The sequence below is a fragment of the Erpetoichthys calabaricus genome, chromosome 9, assembly GCF_900747795.2.
Source record: "Erpetoichthys calabaricus chromosome 9, fErpCal1.3, whole genome shotgun sequence".
Lineage (NCBI taxonomy): Eukaryota > Metazoa > Chordata > Cladistia > Polypteriformes > Polypteridae > Erpetoichthys > Erpetoichthys calabaricus.
The window spans coordinates 125,629,823-125,655,733 of NC_041402.2; the positions used below are offsets into that span (position 1 = coordinate 125,629,823).

The window sequence follows — 25,911 nt, forward strand, 5'->3', positions numbered from 1 at the left end:
TTTTTAATAAATTTTGACTTGATAAACGAGCGAGGTCTTGCAGTACGAGTAGTATGTATACGCTTTGTCTGCTGAACGTCATGTGATCACAACTGAGCTGATGGTTCTTCTCTCTCTCGCTGCGGGATTGTGGGAAATCGTCTCCTATTCTCCGTCTGAGTCGGCGTGCCTCAGTCATATAGTCAACATCCGTACAAGCGTAAACTGTTTACTGCAGCATTAGCATTGTGTCTGTGTGTGCGCACGCGCGTGTGTGTATGTGTGTGTGATCGCTCGCTCGTGTGTGTGTGTACGCGCACGCTCATGTATGTGTGTGTGCTCGCTCGCGCGCATGTGTGCTGTGACGTGCGAGTCCCCGTCTTGCACCCTAAAACACAAAGCTGAGTCTCAGTACTTTAGCAACACCAGCTTTATTCAGCTTGAAACAGCAACAGCGCGGTTATTTATACGCAGACACAGCAGTCAGGCAGGGCCCTGCACATTTATAATGTTCCCTGTATCACCCATCGACGGCAGGCGCTTATAGCATGTCCGCGATCTTTTCGGATTCGCTTTTACGGCAAACTGCTACAGCACTGGGAGACTGTGATTGCTTTGGGACGCTCTTCCACATGTCGTCCCATTGGGTGCAATCTCACAAGAATTTAGAAACTCACTCACACCAGCCATGATTCTTTTCAAAGGTAAAGTGCAGGTTAATTTGTTTTATGTATTTTTACTTTATATTTTGTATTAATCATTTTTATATGAATAGTTTTGGGTTGTGGAACAAATCATCTGAGTTTCCATTATTTCTTATGGGGAAATTCACTTTGATATACGAGTGCTTTGGACTACGAGCATGTTTCCGGAACGAATTACGCTCGCAAACCGAGGTTCCACTGTATATTTGACCTGGCGGCAATCAACGCACATGTACTGTGCATGGCATGTACGGGGTCCACGGAGAAAAGAGTGTTCACGGCTCACCTTGTGGAGGAACTTCGTCATCGCTTCAAACTCAGTCAGCATCAGGCTCCCCTTCAATGTAATAGGAACCACACCATAGAGAGAAGTGTGTACATTGCAACAGGTACATGTGTTGTAAATGTAGAAAGGACGGTCCTTGGGTGTGTGGGAACTATTAACATTTGAATTTGATGATTGCACATAGCGTGGAACTGACCTCTTTGTACTATTCTTTCCACTGCATGTCCTGGGGCCTCATGTATAAATGGTGCGTACGCACAGAAATGTTGCGTACGAACCTTTCCACGCTCAAATCGTGATGTATAAAACCTAAACGGCGTAAAGCCACGCACATTTCCACGGTAACTCATACCTTGGCGTACGCAATTTCTCCGCTCGGTTTTGCAGACTGGCGGCACCCAGCGTCAAAGCAGTGCTACTGTTCCTGTGTGATCACCCTTTCTTTCTTAGATCCACATTCCTGACGCGGCTTTATAAATACACTGCAACTAACTGCATATTGTTTATTAGTGTAATGCATCTGATTGTAATTAACCGGCAGCAATATAATGTTCCAGGAAATAGCCATAGTATTCCAAATACCATAACTGCTTTAGCGTTGTAACTCTCACTGCATCTTCTTCTTCTTTCAGCTGCTCCCGTTAGGTGTTGCCATAGCAGATCATCTTTTTCCATATTACTCTCACTGCACCACTCGAAGTATTTATATCACTGTATCTGAGTGGGGACTCACAGCAGCAGCTGATTGGAAAGAGAATTATCGGTATACAGCATGAAGCAGACGCTGCCTGAGCCACAGCAAAACGCTTCAGAGACTTCCCTGTACGGACTTCGCGGTTTAGAAAAAGTTTCATCCCAAGAACTATAAACGCACTCAATCAGTCCATCAAGTGCTCCTTGTAGAACTGTTTGAACTTATAAGTACAATTACCTCACTGTAAACTTGCACTACAGTTATAATATTGCACAACCTGCGCCACTTTATGAAGCGTGTATTTACATATGATGATATCATTTTTAGGATGAAATGCAGCAAAATATGTTGATTATATTATACAGCTAAAACTTTAACTTCATTTAAATAATCTGTATTGTTAATAATTAAACATGTGAGGACACGGTGCCGCAGCGCTAGCTAGTTCAGGGATTGTTCTTGCATTGCGTTGTATTCTTGCGCTGACGCGACACTGGAAAGATAGACGGATAGAATAATTAAACATGTACTACGAAGATATTTCAATGTTCCTTAAATGTTTTGAAGAATCGGCGTTCTAAGCTTACAGATGGCTTAACGTCTATTACAGAGTTGATTGTGTGGCGATTGGGCATTTGGAGAAAGAAAAGTTAGGACAGGAATTGGAGGTTAGTACTTTTGAAAGAGACAGTACTTCTATAATACATTATTTAATCGAAGGTCGCACATGGCGCAGCAAGACTCTTGCGTGAGACATGAACAATCACTGCGCCACCGTGTTCCCATGTTTAATAACATGCTTTCATTCCTATCATCATGAAAAAGATATCACGTATACATCTCAGTATTTTAATTATTCAGAGAGCTGTAATATCACAAATGTAATGGATTCTGTGTCCTGTCGGAGAAAGAGAAAGAACGGAAGCACGTAGTGATTCACACACATAGAGCACAAAGAAGATCAAATACAGAACAAAGCATTTAACGTGCTACTTGAGAAACTAGTAAAATAAACGATTTTAAGATGAAGTTTATGATGTTCTACTTTAATAGCAAAATGAACTACGTGATTAAAGTGGAAATTTCGAGATTAAAGTTGACATTTCGTGCTTTTTTCCCACTGTGTGCCTATTTGTTTTGTGTGGACCCTAATAAGCTTTCATATGACACTCAGACGGCGACTTTGATATGTGATTTCTTTTTTATTTCGGGCACTGTGCGACTTTGTGAACTTGGATCTTTTGAGTTTCTCCGACACTCTGTCACTCGATCAACTTTCTTTTGTTGATTATACCACTGTTTACACCAACAAATAGTACGTTTTTCCTTTGCCTCCACTTGGTATTCGCTGAAATTCTTATATTTTCCCCTGTGCTTTTCCCATTGTCTTTTCACAGAAGGCTATTTATATTGATTTGCATATTCAAAGAGGCGTAATTCTGGGAGGAGTTGGGGCGAGACAGAAGGCGCGTGCATGTATGTTACTTTTCACGCTGATCGGGATTTATGTAGTGGGAGAACGTGAAAGTTTGCGTGCGTACAGATTCCTGCATCTGGATTTTTCTGTGCGTACGCACATTCCCGCTTTTGTGCTTACGCCATATTATAGTGTGAGTTCTACACACGCCGTTATACATGAGGCCCCTGGAGTACAAAAGAAACAGCAACATGCACCAAAATGTGTAGACTGGGCAAGTTCAAAAAAAAAAAAACACGCGGTCACTGATTACAACCGCAAGATGGTATGTGAATGAATATGAATAATATGAATAATGTTGCATCCGTGCCACAATGTTTTCCAAAATGTAGTATACAGGTCATAAAATGAGTAATTCCAAATATCTTATATACCTATGTCTCTGTTTTTTTGTCAGTACGGCGTTGACATCATGGACCATACGGTGCATACTAATTCAGCATAAGCAGGAATACTCAATAAAACTGAATAAAAAAAAAATCAAGTGACAATGAGATAGGAATAAGGCAGATTCGCCAGCGTTTGTGTGTCAGCTTTTATCCATCCAGATCAGAGAATTTCCAGTTCCATTGTCTCAAAACACCACTCACATCTACAGTTATTCACTTTCAAATAAAAACTAACAGCGTTAGATCTCTGGGTTGGGTTGGGGCGGTAGTATGTATCATGATCGTGACTGAGAGAATAAAAGTGAAAAAAAAAAAAAAACGCAAATCAAATGTATGTGTTTATTGTATAATATTAACAATAAGAGCAGCTCACTACTCAAAATGGTAAATATCGGAGGCAGTGAGGATCAAACAAGGGGACTCTTGTTTACAAGTCAGCAATTCTTACCGCTGCGCCACGGAAACTATTGTATCATGCTTGAACCTTTTGTGAAAGTGTTTATTTGATCTTTAGACTTCAGACTTCACACATTATATAGTTTATGTCTACATTTTGTCATTTATTACTAAAATATGAAAAACATCCATCCATCCATTTTCCAACCCGCTGAATCTGAACACAGGGTCACGGGGTCTGCTGGAGCCAATCCCAGCCAACATAGGGCAGGAACCAATCCTGGGCAAGGTGCCAACCCACCGCAGGACACACAGAAACACACCCACACACCAAGCACACACTAGGGCCAATTTAGAATCGCCAATCCACCTAACCTGCATGTCTTTGGACTGTGGGAGGAAACCGGAGCGCGAGGAAACCCACGCAGACACGGGGAGAACATGCAAACTCCACGCAGGGAGGACCTGGGAAGCGAACCCAGGTCCCCAGATCTCCCAACTGCGAGGCAGCAGCGCTACCCACTGCGCCACCGTGCCGCCCATATGAAAAACATTTCTTTTTTAATGATGTGTTTACACAGCTTATTGTAGAAACAGAACACACATGAAATGCATGTGTTCCAAATAATGATCTATTATTTCCCCTCTAAAACTCCAGCACTTCACTCCCAGATAATGAAGGCTCTAAGTGGGAGAACTTTGTGCCCGTTCTACAGCGGTGGGGGGATGGAATAGTAGGCTGCTTGCTGCTTGTCTTAATCGGCACATTTACAAGACAAAAGACGCTGATGGAGAGGTGCGAAGGGATTTAAGGTGGGCTGTATTTACGAGTGTTTTCGTAGGCTTTGGTAATTCTAGTCTTAATGCATACAGTTTTTCTATATATGACAGAAGTCAATTTTCTCATGATAATGTGACAGTTCAAGACTTCCAATATAATCAGAAAAAGCAAGAATCAAATAGGTAGTATGTGCTGATCTCATTTGCTAGTTTAGCCTGCAATAAGTGGTTGTTCAATTTCAAAACCATTTTTAATTTTTATTTTTGAGGTTCCCTGTACAAGCAGTAAAATCATCACAAACCTTTATTTTATATTTATATTTAAAATTGTGTGATGCTGACTGTATGTCATATCCATTTTCAAACTTTCAAGTGTTTATTTAGGGATTTGTATTTTGGTCATTTTGTTTGGATTATGTTAATAATAGTAATAACAGAAATATAGATTAAAATTTTTTCAATGTATTTAGTGCATTTCCACATTGTTATATAAATATCACACGTAATAAGCAATATGTAAAACCCGGTTAACTCCCTATGAGCCTAAACTAGGTGGATGTTGCTTAACAACACATATAGGAATAGAAATATTTTGACAATTTAACAGTGCTTAATGACACACCTCCAACATCCATCTATAAAACAATGGGAAGACCATGCTACCTTCATACAGACACTGACCAGGCTAGCATTAAAATCAAAATTCATGTACAGGAATGACATGAACTCACTCTGCCACACTTTATTCACACCACATTAAATCTCAGTATGAATAATTTTAGTAAAACTAAATGTATGCATGTAATATTAACTTGGATAACAACACTGATATCATGATTTACATCTGCTTAATCTGTCACTACAATGAAACTGCCAGCAAGCAACCAATGTCTTTGCAAAATAAGACAGTTACGTTTATTTTCCCCAGAGGTGTGAAAAAACATCTGTAGTTGGCAACTGTGCTCTAATCCACACAGTAAGAAATTGAGGGATGTTTTTTATTCTATAAGTTTGTTCTGATTTGATAGCTAGATATGTCATAAAATAATAATAATAATAATAATAATAATATAATAAAGCAATCAAGGAGGTATCATAAGAGTAAAAGAAGGCTAGGGTAAGGGGCAACACATTTATGTAGGGTGGCCCCAGCTGATGACTAGGCAAGCACCGGTGGAATTGCAGCAGACCTAGTACCGGGAGGTGGAACATCAATCTATAAAGTATACTGTTGGGTGAAGCAGCCACTCACTGACAACTAGCGGGCCATCTGTGATTGATAATTGATAGACAGTTATGTTCAATGAAATCCATAGAAAGGTCATTACCAAGTGATGATGCTTCAGTATTTGCTCTGAGTTCTGGAAAGGAAAGCTGACTTGTAGGTGCAAATAACCAATAAAATCCACAGAATACAGTTGCTGATGATGAGATTCCAAAACCAGCAGCAAATCTTTTTTTCACTTTTTTTTTTGTTTGTTAACATCCATCCATCCATCCATTAGCCAACCCGCTATATCCTAACTACAGGGTCACGGGGTTCTGCTGGAGCCAATCCCAGCCAACACAGGGCGCAAGGCAGGAAACAAACCCCAGGCAGGGTGGAAACACGCACACATCAAGCACACACTAGGGACTATTTAGAATCGCCAATGCACCTAACCTGCATGTCTTTGGACTGTGGGAGGAAACCGGAGCACTCGGAGGAAACCCACGCAGAAACAGGGAGCACATGCAAACTCCACGCAGGGAGGACCCAGGTCTCCTAACTGCGAGGCAGCAGTGCTACCCACTGCGCCACCGTGCCTCCCGCTGTTTGTTAACAGAAATTATTACATTTTTATTAATGACATGTTTTGTTTTAGCTTTCATTAATGAGAAAACAGTGCCTGAGAATAAAGGTCAGATGAAATGTGTTAATCATGAATCAGAAAAATATGTATTTTGCACAACTAGTAGTTTTCAGTTAGACTTGATTTAGAATGATTTACCTTTCTGCAGAATTTGCACAGATTTGTATTTTGCATAATCTCACTAAGTATCTTGGTAGTTTATGGAAAACTTTGGAACGGTTTAGGGAAAACAGTTTGCATATAGGAAATATAAGAATTCTCCGGAATACAGAGTAGGATAGAAGGTATGGTTAGCTATGCATGGCATTCGTTTGAAAGTTCCGTCCTGTAAATTGGGCCACTAAACACACTGGGTCATATTCTGAATTGTGCTGGACCTGTCACGTATAAACTAGCATTGTCAGCACACTTCCAAATCAATCCCACATTTCGTGTATCTACCTTGAATCCAGTTCATTATAACTAACAGATAAATCTAACTTCCCTCACTAATTCAAGAAGATGTTAACCAAAAATCTGAAATATAGAGTATTTAAGATCAATCCCAAATTTCATGTATCTACCTTGAATCCAGTTCATTATAACTAACAGAGAAATCTAACTTTCCTCACTAATTCGAGATGTTAACCAAAATCTGAAATATAGAGTATTTTGGATTCTAGACACTGAGGTTTTACAGTCGATTGGCTATGGTCTAGAAGATAGAATATGAGCTCTATGTTGTGATATTCATCCCTTCGACTCCTCTGTCAGTTTAATTCATACTATTTAGGTAAACAATATAGGCATATTCAGAGTACCCAGCGTATGTTATGATTTTTAAACTACTGAACTTAATAACAGGGGTTTATTGTATATTGTTCACTTTTTTTACCAGTTTGTTTTGTATTTAAAGTAATACCTTTAAATTTTGCAACATTAATACCACCATTTTGTATTTCTGTTTACTTCTGCATCTTGCCACCATTTCATGTATTCAACTAATTTTCAAGATGCCAAGTGCATCTCAATATGATGGCATATCCAAGTACCTATTTATAGTAACAGCATGAAGGTATCGTTTGTGGGAAACATAAATCTCTATTTGTTAAGACCTTTTGCAAACATCTTTTTTCACTTTGATTTCTTGCTAACGTTTTGGTTTAGTTTTCAGAGTCAGTTCATCCTTCTGGTTTGAAACATTTGTGCTTCTCTAGACTTGGTTTTTGTCTCCATCTTCTGGTCATCCTCTAATCTAACTGTCTCTGTTTAACAGTATCAGTACAGCTACAACAGAATGGATGAGTACTCATTTCCTTAATCTAAACAAAAAAAATCTTTTAGTTTTTGCCAGCAATAACAGAGTGATGGCTTTACATTTCAAGCCAAAAACGAAGAACATAGGTGTTACTGCGAAACATTTCAAAAAGCATCAAAAACCCACTTCTTTAACTTTGCCTTTTTGTTATTTTTTTGGCTTGTTTTAATAAATTAAAAAAGTGACTGCAACATCGCAAAACTGAAAGAATTTGCACTACTCTCTAGACACATCCTGAAACACTGTCACAAGAATACTTTTTGTTGAAACAATACTTGAGGCATCAAATCTCCTTAGATGGTGCCTCATAATATAATTAATAATCCATTAGCATTACTTTTGTTTTCTTTTCCACCCTGGCCACCTGACTATAACATAAAATTGACTTTACCATTGTAACTGTTACAGATGTAAAAAATGCATAAAATTAACAATAATTTGTTATTTAAAGTTAATTCTTTTAGGAACTCTTCAGTTTTTATTTGCATTTATTTTTTCTCTCTTTCTATTGTTTATTTTCTTTGTATGTCTAATTCTTCCTTGTGTAACTTTAAGTTACACCTTTTGTGTGAAAATGTGCTATAGGAATAGGTATTGTTTCTACTCTTAACCTGATCCAAGGCACCACATTCACATTAGCTTAATTTGGAATTATTTAATAGAGACATTGTTATTATGCTACTTAATGTGTGAAAATACAATAAAAATGTAATTGCTTTATTTTAATTATATCTTACACACCCATTTCACATTTTGTGTGTACTAAACCGGACAGGAAAGCCATTCAGAATATCCATAGCTAGATCTTTCCAGCTAGCTAGATCTATCCAAAATTCAAAATTAACCATCAATTAACAAAATAATTTAAGGAACTCAAATATTTTAGAATTATTATTATTATTATTATTATTATTATTATTGTTAATATTCCAGAAATCTTTTTCAAAATAAACACCAACAGAGTAATTCTTACCATCTGACTTTATTCCAGGTCTGAGTTGCTCCTAGGGGAGATCCAGCCACCATAGGCACCTGAATTGGTCCGTGGTTTTTGTTCAGTAGTATGTCCAACTTTTCCTCCAGAGATTTACATGTTGCTTCTACAGTTTGAAGCTTGGTCTCGATATTGTCCAGACGCAGACAGACAGTCTGGTTGATCGAATATAACAGAGACTGCAATCAAAGTTTACATGTCAGACTGTATGGTCAACCATTGATATACCCATATAAAACTTTCTACAAATGTACACACAAAGTTATTAATGAAAATAATATGCAACAATAATTGTAAAATAAAAGACATGCCTAGTACTGACTGTGTGTAAACAGCAGATGAACACAATAACACATGTACACTAAGCAGTGGTCTTTTGAAAAATTAAGTCAACAACACATCAAGGGCTTTATTTATGTGCACATCTATGAAAGGGGAAATTATATAAATACAGATTTTGCAGACTACCAATTATTTGTCTTAATTCACACAAAGGTACTGCAAATTTATTAATATTATTAATATTGAGCACTAAATCTCCATTATTCTACATTCTGGTGCATATGTTTGGAATGCTTAGTTAATGAAGGCCTTATGCAATCCATATTACTAACTGAGAATGGTAAACCGGATGGCATGGACGCAGGTACACGGCGATGGGACCATGAGACGTACTGCGCAGGCGCGTACAGCTCAACTAACGGAAATAGCAAATAAAACAACCGCCATATTGTGAGTGGCACTACTGCAGAGTGAAGTTAGGAATAATTACTAAGAACGGTAAACCGGATGGCATGGACGCAGGTACACGGCGATAGGACCATGAGATGTACTGCGCAGGCGCGAACAGCTCAACTAACGGAAATAGCAAATAAAACAACCGCCATATTGTGAGTGGCACTACTGCAGAGTGAAGTTAGGAATAATGTGCTGCTTGGGATTGTACAAACCGCTGAACGCTTTACACCAAATTCAAACACAATACAGCTCAACGATACACACACGAGCCCACCTGGATAAGATCAATGAACGCAGGCGCCTACAACGCGCATCTGAAACTGCGGAAGCAAAGCAGGCATGGGTTCAAAACGAACGAGCTCGACTGACGGATATACAAACACGAGCCCGCCTGGATAAACAACGCGCCCATAGCTAACGACTAACGACACAGCCACACAGAAAAGAGGATTCTGCACTGCACCCCAGAGTCAAACGTAAGACACTACGGGGTCCGCAAAGGTCCACAAAGATAGTACGGAATATATAACAGCACACCCATCAAAAAAAAATCAATCGTGTAAAAGCACATAGTACACACAAATCATGTGCTCTCAGCGCATATAAAGCGTATAAGGACAATACGGAGAATAGAGACCCAAAGGCATTGGAGAGAAAAAAAGGTAGATAAGAGATTATGAAACCATTGGAATTCGAAAGGCTCAAACAAACGATGGCGCGATACACATGCAGACAAAAAGGTACAGAATATGAAAGCAGTAAAATTCAAAAGTATTGTACCGTCCCAGCCAGGTTGAGGGCTTTTTGGTTTTAAGTGACTGTTAGGTCCGATTGAGGGAAGGCGGAGTACAGCTGGGTATTGATTTCATGCGGTAAGGGGGGGCGTTGGAGAGGGTGCTAGAAAGTTGTGTTTGGGGTTAGGAAGTCAGCGATTGGTCAGGTAAAACTTTTGTGACACTTTATCATGTCAGTCACTACAGTATCAAAGAAAAGATAGAAACGATTGCATTACCGCAAACAAAAGGTGATTAATCATCAGAACCAGGTGTAATTGAAAAAATACCAGGACAAATTGAGGTCAAATGGAGGATTAGCAGAATTTGGACAATCACTTAATCAAGTTTGAGTAATGTACTTTACCTGTGATATATACTATACTATATTTACCCATGAACCTGATACAGCATTCTGAAAAAGAGCGCTATATAAAAACAAAAGGACTAAATAGGTACACAGTTTGCTTATACTGCCTGCTATATAGCATTCCAACTCAGAACATTGCTTTCAAAAACATATCAAAATATTTTATTCCATACAACACAAGCAAGATTAACAAAGGGAGCATATAGTACACAAAAAGCAAACCATATCCTGCTACAACATTTATTCTTAGGTATTCTCACACCTATGGAGGACTATTTCGGACAAAATTAAATAAATAAATAAATGCGCACATAAATTAAAGTTCTGTGAAATGTGAGCATAAATAAATAAATGTTTCATGAAATGAAGCCTTAATAAATAAATGTGCCATGAAATGAGAGCATAAATAAATAAATGTGTCACGAAATATGTTTTTTGTTGCTTATTTATTTATTTCATTTTGTCCGTAACATTCCTCCAAACCATCATGAAATACAACTTGAAATAAAACTGTCACTTTCACTCGTCAAAGTTGAGAGGGTGGGCTCTAACACACCCTCTAGTTATTGATTTGTTGAGTGTTACCTTCAGCCTAGAGTAATCGAACTATGAGCCATATGATTCTCAAGGTACCAAAGCGCATGCTTAAAGTTGTGCTTGTGAGTGTCCATGGCGAATATGACTGCTACAAAAAGTTGCCCAGAGTTGCTACGTGAAGCGGCAGTTTTAATTCAGGAAGCTCTAACCTCTTCATCCCCTCAGGAATCAGCACATGAGGTTTTAGCTGTAAGTGCCCCACTTGATAGCCGAAGACCTACCCCCACTTTGTCGAGTACTCACTCTACTCCTGTTCAAGATATACTACTGTATTTTAGGTGGCTGTGCTAATAGCGCTGTAAATTTGCAATAGTTATTTGTCTGCAAAATACAAACCTGCCTACAAGTAAACAGAAAGACCTGACGGTAGCCACATCACAAACGAAATATCAGTTGCTGAATACTGAAGAGCTATTAAATCTAACAGAAATATTTTGTGAATGTCGCACAATAGTTGAGTTGGAGCCATCATTTTATAAACATACTCGCCTCTTTATATTCACTTTGTTACAATGAGTATAATTGAACAGTGGTTATCTTAAAATGCAGTTTTCACCTACTGTCAAGTGATTTTGGTAGACTGAGAATGCAGAAATTAATTTGATGCAAAGGATGTGGAGGAAACAAAACAGGTTTATGTGCATTTTTAGGATAATAAACTTTAATATGAACAGTTGTTTTTCTTCTCACTTAACGGTATGTTATACACATATATTGTTGCAAGTGTTTGTTTTAGTACATTCAGTAACCCACAGCAGAAAGACTGTGGAAACAATTTTGAGTTAATTTTTCATGCTATTAAATAGCTTTCCGTTACTAATTTCCTATGTTGTTATGCATGTATTTTTCCTTGATTTCTCAATATGTGACTGTATTTCATTTTTTACTTTTTTCTTAATTATTTTTCTATGTTTACCAATATGTTCTATTTTCTTATATCACATTGTTTATATTTTTCATGTAATTGTATTTTTAATTTTTTATTCTATGTAATTGTTAGTCTACTACCTTTGCCTTTTTCTGCTTTTTCTACCACTTTTTATATATAAAAATTTGATTCATTTTCATTTCAGTTTGTATTCTTCATACAATTGGTTTCTGGGTTTTTTTTTGTTGTTGTTTTACCTGTTTTTTCCCCCCTTTTCGTAATTAAACAACACATTTCTTTGTTTTTCACCACCCCCCATAATTACTGTTTAAAGTAGGTTTTAAACATTTATTTATACTCTCTCTCTCTCTTTCTCTAAGACCTGTGGTTCCTTGCAGTTTAGTGAGCATATTTTTTATACAGTGTTTCCTGGTATCCTGATTCAGTTTTACCCTTCTGTAGTTATTTGTAGTATGTTGCTACTTCTAGCTTTCCTAAACAATCCTCAAAACATGGTGCCCACATTCCAGAAAGGATGATTCTCCTCTACATTTAACTGGGCTTTCAGTGTTGCAGTGAAAGAAATACAGTGATGAGCACATTTATTGAACACATTCAATTTTATCTTGTTAAAAACTATATTGCTGCATGTCAAAAATTAAATGTGTTGCTTCTTTTAATTAACAGCAGAGGTAGCACGGCTATTTGCCTCGTATGGGGGCTCAAACAACCCAAGGAGGCAATTTAGGTCTACTAGAAGGATGCCTTCTCCAAGCATAGTACATCACATAATGTACACACATAATTTTTGTTGTCTAAGTGACCAGACTTCTACCAAAACACCAAGTCAAAGCGAGCCTTGCTGCCTCTGGACTTGGAGAAAAGAGGATCTCCTTCACAGGTATGTAATATTATTAGACCACAAATAAGTAGCCCAGTTAACATAATGTAAAGTATGGAAGGAGAGAAATAATTTTGGTTTTGCAGAATAATGTCAGCAGTGTGAAAAGATCATAAATGTGAAATTACATGGTTAAGTAAAATGTGTGATATTTAATTCAAACTGGAACGTCAGTCTTCTTGCATTCTTCCATTTCTCTGCAACAATTCTCTCTCTGAAATATGTGATATCTTCGGCAGAATCCATTTCATCGGCAGTAGTAAGCATTTTTCTAATTAATTCTTGTGCTATCTCGTTTACTTCCATCTCACACACAGCCATGTTGAATTAGGCATAGCCAATCTACAGAAGTCGATTAACCAATCAATAACTAGAGGGTGTGTTAGAGCCCACCCTCTCAACTTTAACGAGTGAAAGTGACAGTTTTATTTCAAGTCGTATTTCATGATGGTTTGGAGGAATGTTACGGACAAAATGAAATAAATAAATAAGCAACAAAAAACATATTTCGTGACACATTTATTTATTTATGCTCTCATCTCATGGCAAATTTATTTATTAAGGCTTCATTTCATGATACATTTATTTATTTATGCTCACATTTCACAGAACTTTAATTTATTTGCGCATTTATTTATTTATTTAATTTTGACCGAAATAGTCCTCCATACACACCACACCAAAATGTTATTAAAAATGGTACTACTCACCTCTCACTCTCTGGATACCTTGACAAGTAAAAGCCCCAACAAAGTGATAAGCATTTTCCTCAAATTCTCTCTTACCTCTGCAAGTACCCTATTTCAAATGACCAGTATTCTTTACCCTATTCTCAGGCTGTTACATGGCATCCCTGGGACTCAGGAAAGACTATAAAGGCTCCATTAGCATGTGGAAACAACTTTGCCTGATCTATACAATAACAATTCATGAGTTATCTGCCTTTTACCCCTTAAAGTAGATACTTTTGGTACAACATTTAATGCTCCAAGTTTTACTCTATTACCCACCTATACTGTTGATCCTATTTAAATAAGGCTCCCAGCAAGATCTTTGTTTAGTCTCTGTGAATTTTAAATGCTTCCTTTCTTTTGTAATAATATATTTAGGGAATATATTGCATGGAGGAGATTCCAGGAGACAGGCAGAGTTACTCTAGGAGAACAGGACAGGGAGATAGAAGGTCCTTAACCCATCAGCAGGACCAGTATATGCTCCTTTGGGTAAGGAGGAACAGGATGAGCACTGCCAGAGCCCTACAAAATGACCATCAGCAGGCCACTGGTGTGATTGTCTCTGACCAAACAATCAGAAACAGACTTCACGAGGGTGGCCTGACGTCATCTAGTGGGCCCTGTGCTCACTGCCCGGCACCATTGGCACCCTTTGCTTTTCACAGATGAGAGTAGGTTCACCCTGATCACATGTGACAGATGTGAAAGGGTCTGGAGAAGTCGTGGAGAACATTACGCTGCCTGTAACATCATTCAGCATGACTGGTTTAATGGTGGGTCACTGATGATCTGGGGAGGAATACCCATGGAGGGATGCACAGACCTCTACAGGCTAGACAACGGCACCTTGACTGCTATAAGGTATCGGGATGAAACCCTTGGACCCAGGTGCAATGGGTCCTGGGTTCCTCCTGGTGCACAACAATGCCCGGCCTCATGTGATGAGAGTATGCAGGCAGTTCCTGGAGGATGAAGGAATTGATACCATTGACTGGCCCCCACGCTCACCTGACCTAAATCCATTAGAATACCTCTGGGACATTATGTTTCAGTCCATTCGACACAGCCAGGTTGCACCTTAGACTGTCCAGGAGCTCTGTGATACCCTGGTCCAGATCTGGGAGGAGATCCCCCAGGACAACATCCGTCATCTCATTAGGTGCATGCCCCGACATTGTCAGGCATGCATACAAGCACGTGGGGGCCGTACAAACTACCGAGTATGATTCTGAGTTGCTGAAATGAAATTTCGGCAAAATGGACTAGCCGGCTGCATCATTTTTTCACTTTGACTTTCGGGGTGTCTTTGAATTCAGCCCTCTGTAGGTTGATAATTTTCATTTCCATCAAATGATGTGGCTTTTCTGTGCTTTACAGTAATTTAGTTGTTTCTTTAAGAGGTGTAATGGTAGTTGAGTAAGGGCGCTGAAGACAGTAAAATCCTTTAACAAATTGAGAGTGAAGACCGGGACCAAAAATTTTAGTAATAAATTGAGAAAAAGGAATTGGAGGAGTCATTCTGTACAATTAGATAAATGGCAAGAACAGCAACTTTAATGAGTTCAGACCTTTTTTATACTATCCTTTAATTAAAACAAGCACGGTAATGCTTGCTCATCCACATTACTAACCGAGAATGCTAAACCGGATGGACGCAGGGACATCCGGCCATGGGCCGTAGCCGCAAAAAGACGTACTGCACAGGCGCCCCAAGAAATGAGGCGCCGCGAAAGGCGGCCGCGACCACAGAAAAAAGGAGTCAAACGCAGGCGACGCACACAGCGCCGCAGGAAAGCCATTGCACACGAAACTAGCACACAAAAAAAAAGAAGCCGCTCGCGCCCCACAAATCCCACACCCACCTCCAAGCGCCCCCCCCGCCCCCCCCCCCCCACAAGCAGCGGACGGGACACACACAAAGAGGACGATTCAACAAGCCCCTGGCACACAAAAAAAAGAACCCGCAACCCCCAACCAAGCAACGGACGGGACACACGCAAAGAGAAGGTTTCAACAAGCCCCTGGCACACCAAAAAAAAGAAGCCGTGAACGCCACACCAAGCCCATTAGAGACGAAACGGGACAGACTACGGACATGGCACACGAAACGTTCACAACAACGACGATTCAGACCCACAAACACACTAACATCAATAAGAAGTGACACCCAAAGCCCCATTTCTAAAGGAACCGTCCGCAGACACCTGCTAAACGATTGTGCCACTTAGCTGACAACGCGTTCAATAATGAGTCCACTATTGAGGAAAATTCATTGGGATTAATGAATGTCATTTGCAATCATTGTCATTCACTTAACTTCCCTGAAGAAACAACTGGCAATACAAGTAATGAATTTACACGTTGTTGTCAAAAGGGTCAGATTAGACTGCCTCCTTTACATTCATATCCTGAATATCTACAGAAGCTTCTAACTAACGATGTACCTGAAAGTAAAAACTTTATGAACTGCATTAGATCCTACAATAGTTCATTTGCTTTTGCATCTACCGCAGTAAATATCAGGCCACCAAAAGGCAATGGCCCATACTGCTTTCGCATATGTGGACAAATATTGCATCGCATTGGAACGGTGCACCCTGAAACAAATCAACAACGCAAATATGCACAAATCTACACACAAAGCCCCATTTCTAAATGAACCGTCCGTATCAAACATACGTCATCTCAACACGTTCACACTATGCAGCATAGGTTGATCTCATTACAATAAAGCACTATTAACCGTTCAACCGCAGAAAAGGCTCCATATTAACAGTGAGTGCGATCCTCCTTATTACTTATCCATATTTATCACGCTCAAGAACAAACAAGTCATAAATTCACGATCACGGGTACAAAACGATACGGCTCAGATAACGGGACCAAACACAATTCACACTATGCAGCATAGGTGGATCTCATTACAATGAGGCATTATTAACCGTTCAACCGCAGAAAAGGCTCCATATTAACAGTGACTGCCCGTCCGTATTAAACATACGTCATCTCAACACCTTCACACTATGCAGCATAGGTGAATCTCCTTACACTGAAGCACTATTAACCGTTCAACTGCAGAAAAGGCTCCATATTAACAGTGAGTGCGATCCTCCTTATTACTTATCCATATTTCTCACGCTGAAGAACAAACAAGTCACAAATACACGATCACAGGTACAAAACGATACGGCTCGGATAACGGGACCAAACACACGAACCCGCATGAAAAAACAAATACACGGCGGCGCTTACAACGCGCTTCTGAACCTCCGGAAGAAAAAATGTCTCGGCTCCAAAAACGCAAAGCTCAACTAACACATTATCAGAAACGAGCGCATATGGACAGACACACTGAACGTAGACGCATACAGCACGCGTCTCAAAGTGCTGCATCGAAACAGGCACGGATTCAAAACGAAACACCTCCCGCCTCAGACATACAGAAACGGCAGCGAAGGGACAAAATAAATAAAGGTGGCTGACAACGCATTCAATAATGAGTCCATTATTCAGGAAAATTCATTGGGATTAATGAATGTCATTTGCAATCATTGTCATTCACTTAACTTCCCTGAAGAAACAACTTGCAATACAAGTAATGAATTTACACGTTGTTATCAAAACGGTCAAATTAGACTGCCTCCTTTACATTCATATCCTGAATATCTACAGAAGCTTCTAACTAACAATGTCCCTGAAAGTGAAATCTTTATGAACTGCATTAGATCCTACAAATCGATATCCACTATGAACATGAACAGTGGCACTGCACGACATCCGTCTTGCAAAACTGTTAATTATTGATGAATGTACAATGGCATCCACTCACTTACTCAACACCATTCATAAACTTCTACAAACGTTTATGAATAATAATCTTCCCTTTGGAGGAAAGGTACTTTTATTACGAGGAGATTTTAGACAGTACTTAGCTATTGTTCCACATTCCATGCGCTCAGCTATTGTTCAGTGCACCTTAAAATACGCAGACAATTGGCATTGCTTTCAAAAGATACAGTTAGTACAAAACATGCGATGTCCACATCCAGATCATAACAATTGGTTATTACAACTGGGAGATGGTACACTCACCAATACAGATAGACTTCTCCCAGATATTATTACAATTCCTCAAGCCTTTATCTGCGCCGACCTAGTTACAGACAGATTTGGAACAGCAATCTCATTAGACCAAATGCCCCTTTTAACACAACGCACTATATTATGTCCAAAAAATATTAATGTAGAAAACATAAATACCCAAGTCATTGCATTACTTCCTGGAAAAGACACAACTCTTTCTAAGCTCTGACAAACTTGACTCTGATCACGACAATAACCATCTTCATTGACCTTACAAGTTCTGACCTGGAATTACCTTTTACACTTAAACGGCGTGTGCAAAGAAATTTTCCAATAAACCTTTACACTGTGCCACACACTTTATTGTTTGCTTTCTATTTGCATCATCTACACCTTCACACTATTCTATATCTCATTCATACATCACGCTCTTTCTCATTCCCAACACCAGGGGTTGGCGAGCGAAGCGAGCAGGGGGCAGAGCCCCCTAGTATTGTAATGGTGAACAAGCTTGTGTAAATTACAGCAGCTTACATTTTCAGTTAGAAAAATAGATAAAGCAGAATTTGAAATTGCTTCTTAATAACCAATAAGCTTTGTTAGATTAACAGCAAAATTTGCTTTTAACATCTAAACTTGCTGGGTATGTTAGCCATGTATCTTCTTGGTAAATGTCTTATGAACATTTGATAGATCTGTAGCTTTCTTAAAGGTTTGCATTGTGTTTATTATTTGATTTTGTATATCATACAGTAAGTCTAAGTGGTATTCTGTATTTATAATTTCAAGAATTAAGAATACCTAGCTAGTACATTGGAAAAACAAACAAAATAATCCATAACAATAAACAATATAAATACAGAAAATGTGTATTTTAAGAGCAAAAAAAGTATAGCGCAAATAATGATTAAAATGTTCAAAACATGTAAGTATGTTTAAGCATTGTATAACTGCAAATATTAATTAACTGAATCAATGTGTGAGAATGTATATTTTTATTTAAATAAATGGTGAAAACTACTTTATTTTAAATTAAACTTGTTTCAGATAAGCACATTACATAAGAAATGAAACAATATGACAGCATGTAATTATGAGAAGCACTTTACTTTCCATATGTATTATGGATAAATATTTTCTCTACAAATTTTATTAGTTAAAAAGGTATGTACTTTAAGGCAGTTTTATTTATTTTAGCATTTTTATGGTCACTAAACGATAAGCCCACTGAATTTAAATTATTAATAAAAAATTAACAGGTAACACCTGTGACCTGTATTTTATTTATACAATTTCCACAGTTAACAGTTATAAACTTTTACTCCTCTGGTTATGCGGGACCATATTGTAAAAGTATTTTAAAGAGATTAAAAAAATGGCATTGGAATCAGCCAATCCAGTAAAATGATATCAGCAATTAGTATTGGCCCTTACAAAATCTCAGAGCATCCCTAACCACACTCAAACTGCTGAATGCATTTGGTGATATAGTTCAGTCAACTTTATTTAAGACATCTTTGTGAATGTTTTCTACAAGATGGGTTCACATATAAAGGATTCTCAGTGAATCTCTGTGAATCTCTGTGGTATCACAGCGATTTGAGTTACACAAAGATTTGATTAGACCTTTTCCCTTCTAATAACAGAAAATGTTTTGTTTGAGCAGTATTCTGCATAATGGTAATGTCACAGTCTTTGAGATTTGGTGCAAAGATTTTTTAGTGAATCTATTACTTTTATATTTGTATACCTGTTCTTTCAATTCTTTATAGATTACAATATGTCTGGATTCCTCAAAAACATTGGAGGAGGTTAGCTGGGATGGAGTGCTTATTGCAGTCTCTGTCGTCATCTCTTCATGAAAGAATTTGTTCTATATGCTCGTGTGGCCACTGTTAGTAAGCAAAGGGACTTGAATTTGCACACCCATTTTGTCACTCACTTTCTAAGTGCATTCAAATTCAGTGTCCATATGGTAACTATCTTTTTTTTCACCAAATGAAAAAAGACCATATCATACCATAAGGCTGGGCAACATGGCCACTCTGAAGGAGGAGTCCTTTTTCTGTTTGCTCAAGTTGTGCCAGCCTTCAAATGTTATTGCTCCCTCACTGTTAACCCATCTGCACAAGGTGAGCAGCACCACAAATGACTATTATTTGATGCGAAGTCAGGACTTAAAACATTAGAACACTCTAGATGAGAACAGGCCATTCAGCACAACAAAGCTTGCCAGTCCTATCCACTTATTTCTTCCAAAAAAACATCAAGTCGAGTTTTGAAAGTCCCCAATGTCTTACTGTCTACCACACTACTTCGTAGCTTATTCCAAGTGTCTATCGTTCTTTGAGTAAAGAAAAACTTCCTAATGTTTGTACGAAATTTACCCTTAACAGCTATGTCCCCGTGTTCTTGATGAACTCATTTTAAAATAGCAGTCTTGATCCACAGTACTAATTCCCTTCATAATTTCTAGCAGCATCACATTGCCCAGCATCAGCAGAATCTCAAGTAAAGCCAAGCTCCACAGTATCAGAGTTCATCTCATCTCCGCAATATGACCAAGGCAAAAGAAGCAGGGGGGGAGATATATTCCAGTCACCTGAAAAAAATCCTCCCCTCTGCTAAATCTGATGATTTTAATTCCAGTTCTATTTGAGCCATGTTTTACTTATACTGGAACTTTGAATATCAGCTCTATTAGTTCAATTTGCTATTAATAATAATGGATTACTTGCCCGCAGATACAGATGGAATCCCGTTATAACGGAATACCATAAAAATATTTTGCTATAACAAATATGGGGAAAATATGTATACTATTGTGACCAGGGCTGCTGGAGATTTGTGATGTCTAACGGCAGCAATGCAAGGACAGCTCCGTAGCTGCTCTGCTGCACCTCGTAAACAGTAAACCAAGGGCAAAGCAATTGGTTGTCCTCTGCAGGATCAGGCTAACTGCATAACATGCTTGTTGCACACTATTTTACATTTAACACCAGGCTTTTTCATCTGCTCTTCCTCACACTCTCCTGATCTGCCTTCAGAACACATCTGCCACAGTGGTAAAACCGAGAAACTGGTGTTGTTCTTATCTGAAAGTGGGAGCTAAAGCAGGACAATCGCCCTGTGCCATAGCTCCTAACAGCTCCTATTCTGAATGAAGTCTTGAGACTGTACCTGCCTTCTCTATACACTGATAAAGTACCAGTATCTTCCTTGAAAAATTGGACTCATCTTCCTGTCTCTCGTGCAACTCTGTGACTCAAGCTTCACAATACCTGTATAAAAAACAGCGCTTCTTAAACTGCAAAAACTATTTTATTTGAAAATGAGACGTTAGATGTCACTTGATTTAGAAAAATACAGGTATGAAAATACAAAATGAAAACGGGACCTTAGTTGTATTGTTTTTTTATAAATACAGGTATGAACACATAATGAAAACAAGATGGTAGATGTCATTTTTTAAATAGAAATACAGGTATAAATACAGAATGAAAATGGTAGGTTTTCATTCTAACCTTTTTTCTAATCAGCGAGCAGTTTTCACTGCTAATTAACTCCTTTTCCTTTCATTTTAATATCCCTGTTTTTAAAGATTCAGTCCTCTGAATTGATTCGTTTCTTCATTAAATGGCAGCCAAACAGAAATGAGATGTGAAACGAGCCAACAGATGACCAGCTAAACTGTAACATCAAACTCCAGCCAATTTCACTCCAACCATTTTCTTAATGAGAAGCCAATTCTTGCTGTTAATTAAAGTCATTATTGAATATCATGCCTTGTTGCTACTCTCATTCTGCCACAACAGACTGTTGATCTTCTGTTTAATCTATGACCACTGTCAAGATGTTTTGGTGACCAGAGCAGACCATCATGACCGAGACCTTCACCTTTGTTTATTTTCAGGTTAGCTGGTCATGTGGTAGCTTGTTTTGTGTCTCATTATTGTTGGGCTGCTCATTAGGGAAAAAGAAACAACTAAGGGGTCTGAGTCACGTCAATTAAAGCTAAAGCAAAACAAGTTAATCAACAGCAAAAAGGGCTCACTAATTAAGAAGATGGTTAGAATAAAAACCTGCAGCCACTGCAGCTGATCGGGACCAGAGTTGGACACTCTGGCGTTAGATGTATTTGTTTATAAAAATATAGGTACAAATACAGAATGAAAATGAGATGTTAGATGTATTTTTTAAAAATAGAAATACAGGTACGAACATAGAATCAAAACGAGATTTTAGATGTAACTTTTTTTTTTAATAGAAATACATGTATGAAAATACAGAATGAAAACAAGTCATTAGATGAAGTAGAAGGCGCGGTACCAAAATGCTTTAGCCACGTCATTTTTCTTCATCCTGGAATCAGCTTTTTCCATGATTGTTCATTTTTCTATCAGTGTAAACTGACGCTGTTTCTCACTTTTTTTTTTGTTAATCTCAAAGAAAACTTTGAGAAGCTCTATGAAACTCAAACAGTTCGGTATCCGCACACAACATAACTACCCATGTGGACTCTAGTTAGAGCACTGACTCAGAATTTGTCTATGTGTATGATGTTACGCCTACACTCTTCCTGAGCCTGCCTGATACTGGAAATTTAGCAACAGACTGTCACTTTCTTTTGGTCTAATAAGAAAGAGATAGCCTGTTGCAGGGTTCCTGAACCTTGGCATGGAAAGTGTAGGCGTGGCATTAAGTATTTTTTTCATATAGTATAGTATATATAGTAAATATATATTGTAAAGACCAGCCCGGCCACAGACAAACAGACACCGAATGTCCCGAATACACACGCTTTATTTTGTTTTCTCTTCACAACACAATCACCACAAATCACCAGTCAGCAGTGCTAGAGCTCTCAGTCCTCTTTCTCTTCTTCGGCCGCCTCTACTCCTCACTCATAGCCCGTCTTCTCCCTCCTGACTCCGCTCGAGTGGAGTGTGACGGCCTTCTTTATACTGCACCCAGAAGTGCTCCAGGTGCTTCTCGATTAACATCTGGCAGCACTTCCGGGTGTGGCAGAAGTGTAGCACATGAGTTCAGCTCCTCTTCTGGCAGCACTTCCTGTTGTGGTGGGAGCACTGCCAACCACCATTCCGGAGCTGTCCAGGCGCCCCCTGGCAGTGGCCACGTCCCCACACAGGGTTGAGCATCCTGGTTCCGTGGCCCCCATGCAACCCAGGAAGGCTGCCTTCTTATGTTCCGGGGAAAATACTGCCCCTCTCCTGGTCCTTCCCTTTTCCCGGCGTCCCGGTGGGGCTATGTCCCCGGACATCTGTCACACTGCCCCTCCCCCAGCTGAAGCGGCCTGTCCCGCGAGGGCTGATACATTCCACGGTAGGGTGCCGGCATACTGCAGTCCACAGTCGCGTTCTGAAAAAGAACAGTAAAAAGGTGCGGAGACGCTGTGTTGACGGCTCTTCCAGGCCCCTTTTTGCAATGCCATACGGACAGCGTCTTGTAACACCGGCGCCCACTTTGTGTCCTTGCCCAAGGGACATGAAAACAAGTGGGGTATCTCCTCTCCGCCTCGTTCCCAGCCAGGTTTGGGGCTTCTCTCCATCCCCAAGGAGAGTGCTCTATAAACGTACGTGAGCTCTCAGGCTCACATTTCATTCTGTTGGGAGACGCTCCCTTCTTTCTCCAGGGCTTCCCTTTATTTTGGGGTGCTAAAACAGCCTGGATCCCCTTATGGGACAAAGAGGGCCCCCGTGCTGTTTGCACTCCTCCCGACCAGGATGCGACCGCTGAGGCTTCTTGGAGTGGGGTGATCTGTGTGCCGACACATGCAAGCCAGCCACTCCCCCATGCCTCAGCCTCTACTGCGTGATCGGTATTCGTTCCCAGGTCTACTGTAGGACGCCCTGCTACTTGAGTCCGGTCACCAGTGCATTGGTTCCATTTGCTAGGGCTTCCTCTTTGATTTACGGTACCAGTAGTACTTACCTGTACCGTTTCATTCGTCTGGCTGGAGAATCCCACGTCGTGCCTCCCCCACCACTCCTTTATGGCCATCAGGGGAGCCTCCGCTTTCTTCTCCAGCCCTTCAATTACCTCCTACAATATTCGCAAGGCCTGAAAATAGGACTGTACGGGCTGAAGGGCTTCCTCCAGCTCATGTACAGCCACACGCAAAGTATCAAAGTTAGCCGGCGGTGGATTTGCGTTCCGCTTATACTCACCAGCCTGCTGCGAGCCATAGGGCCCCTGCACCACTTGCGCAAATTCAGCCAGGTCTTCCTTCTGCTTGGGATGAACCTCAACCAATCATCGACAGGCGCTCGACACACACCATCCAATCCCCTCGCCTGCTTCAGGGAGGGCTTTCTGGTCCTCCACCGCTCCCTCCAGCTTTGAATAGAGTCCGATGGGGAGTCGTTTTATCAGGCATTCCTCACCCTGTCGTTCTCCAATCTGCAGCAACCCCTCCTCTTCATCTGACGTCGCTCCGCTGTCTCCCCACAGATCAGCATGTTTCTGCCACAGACGCGGATCCGGGCAGTTCTCAGTCAAGAAACAAGACCAGAGGACAATACAGTAATCCCCGCCAGGATGACCACTCTCACACGCAAGACTTACCTCCTGGACCCCGTCTTCCAGGATGTACTTCTTCCGGGTGGCCTCTTCAGCTTCTGTGCTGACCCGGACTTCCACAATGGCAACATATGCTTGAGAGGTAGCTGCATGTGGTGTGTAGGGCGAGCTGCTGGTTGCACTGTGGACGGGTGTCACTGCGTGCGTGTGCCTCTGACTGCTGTGCCGGGCGGCTCACAAAATAATTTTTAATGAGGTCCCCCGCCTTTTAACAAGCAGGCAGATCCCATCTGGGATGCCATGTAAAGACCAGCCCGGCCACAGAAAGACAGATACCAAATGTCTTGAATACACCCGCTTTATTTTGTTTTGTTTATGCACCAGCCACTTCATGTCTCTGCCACTTGCGTTGTGAAGGGGGGCTGAATGCACCTCAAGGAGACGCGGCTGCTCCTCCGAAACCCCCTCTTAAACAGTAATACAATGTGAAACAAATAGGTTTTTTTTACCTCATCTTTGCTCGATCAGCTGCTGGATTGCTACTGTTGCCATGCCGTGTGATCTGCATCTCACGCGGTGCTCGAACATTTAAAAGCCTTTAGAGCAGCTGTCCTACTCTTTGACTTTTATTTCCAGCCCAGGGCGTGGTTAAATCTCTTGGTATAAAGTCTCGTTTCACAGGACGTGAGCTCTTAATATTTTTTAGTTGATAATTTAAAAACAGAATAAGAATCTGAAAATCTAACAACATCACATTAAATTTTGATAAATTCTGAAAAGTATACCAAACATGTATATGTTGGTTTTAAAATAAGCCCGATTTAAAGAGTGACAAAAAAAGCGACATAAAAATCACACATAAAATCGTTGCACAAAATCGTTGCACTTTTAGGCTTACCGATTTATATATAGAGAGTACATATATATAGTAAAGTATTGTATATTATCTTCGGTGGCTATTTTTGGTTGAAAATATGTTTGTTACACTGAGATATACATTTTGTGAAAACAATATTTTGTTTAACATGATGTTCAAATGTTTGAACAGGCCCACAAAAAGTATTTGTTATTCTGAAAATTTCATTACTTCGGTATTCGCTATAATGGGATTTAACCTGTACAGTATTACTAACTTTCACTCTACACAAGCTGAAATTGTTATTGCATCTCAAGCAGTATTAGTCACAGCTTTCCGAGAAAATGGTTAAAGAATATCTGAAGTGACATATAATATCCTTTGTGTCACACAGAAACTAATTACAGAGAAAATACAAGTGGCTTTACAAGCAGAATTCAATTTAATGACAACATGAAAAGTGGCACAACTAGTTCATTATTATGAACATGCAGAAATGGCTACTAAGGTACTAGCCTATCAAAGTAGAGTGAAAAAGGAGTTTGGTACAATATCACCAAAATCGACGATGTGGTTGGGAGCAAAATTATTAATAAAAGACA

At 39.7% G+C, this 25,911-nt stretch overlaps 1 protein-coding gene across 4 annotated transcripts in view; it reads right to left on the reverse strand.

Moving 5' to 3' along the window:
* LOC114658096 (protein BANP-like) overlaps positions 1-25,911 on the reverse strand; it is a 283,298-nt gene that overhangs the window by 155,008 nt on the left and 102,379 nt on the right. For all 4 annotated transcript variants that reach the window (XM_051931469.1, XM_051931468.1, XM_051931466.1 and 1 more), the window contains exon 5: positions 8,829-9,028. In XM_051931469.1, the coding sequence (XP_051787429.1) occupies positions 8,829-9,028 (200 nt within the window). The remainder of the gene's footprint in view (positions 1-8,828; positions 9,029-25,911) is intronic.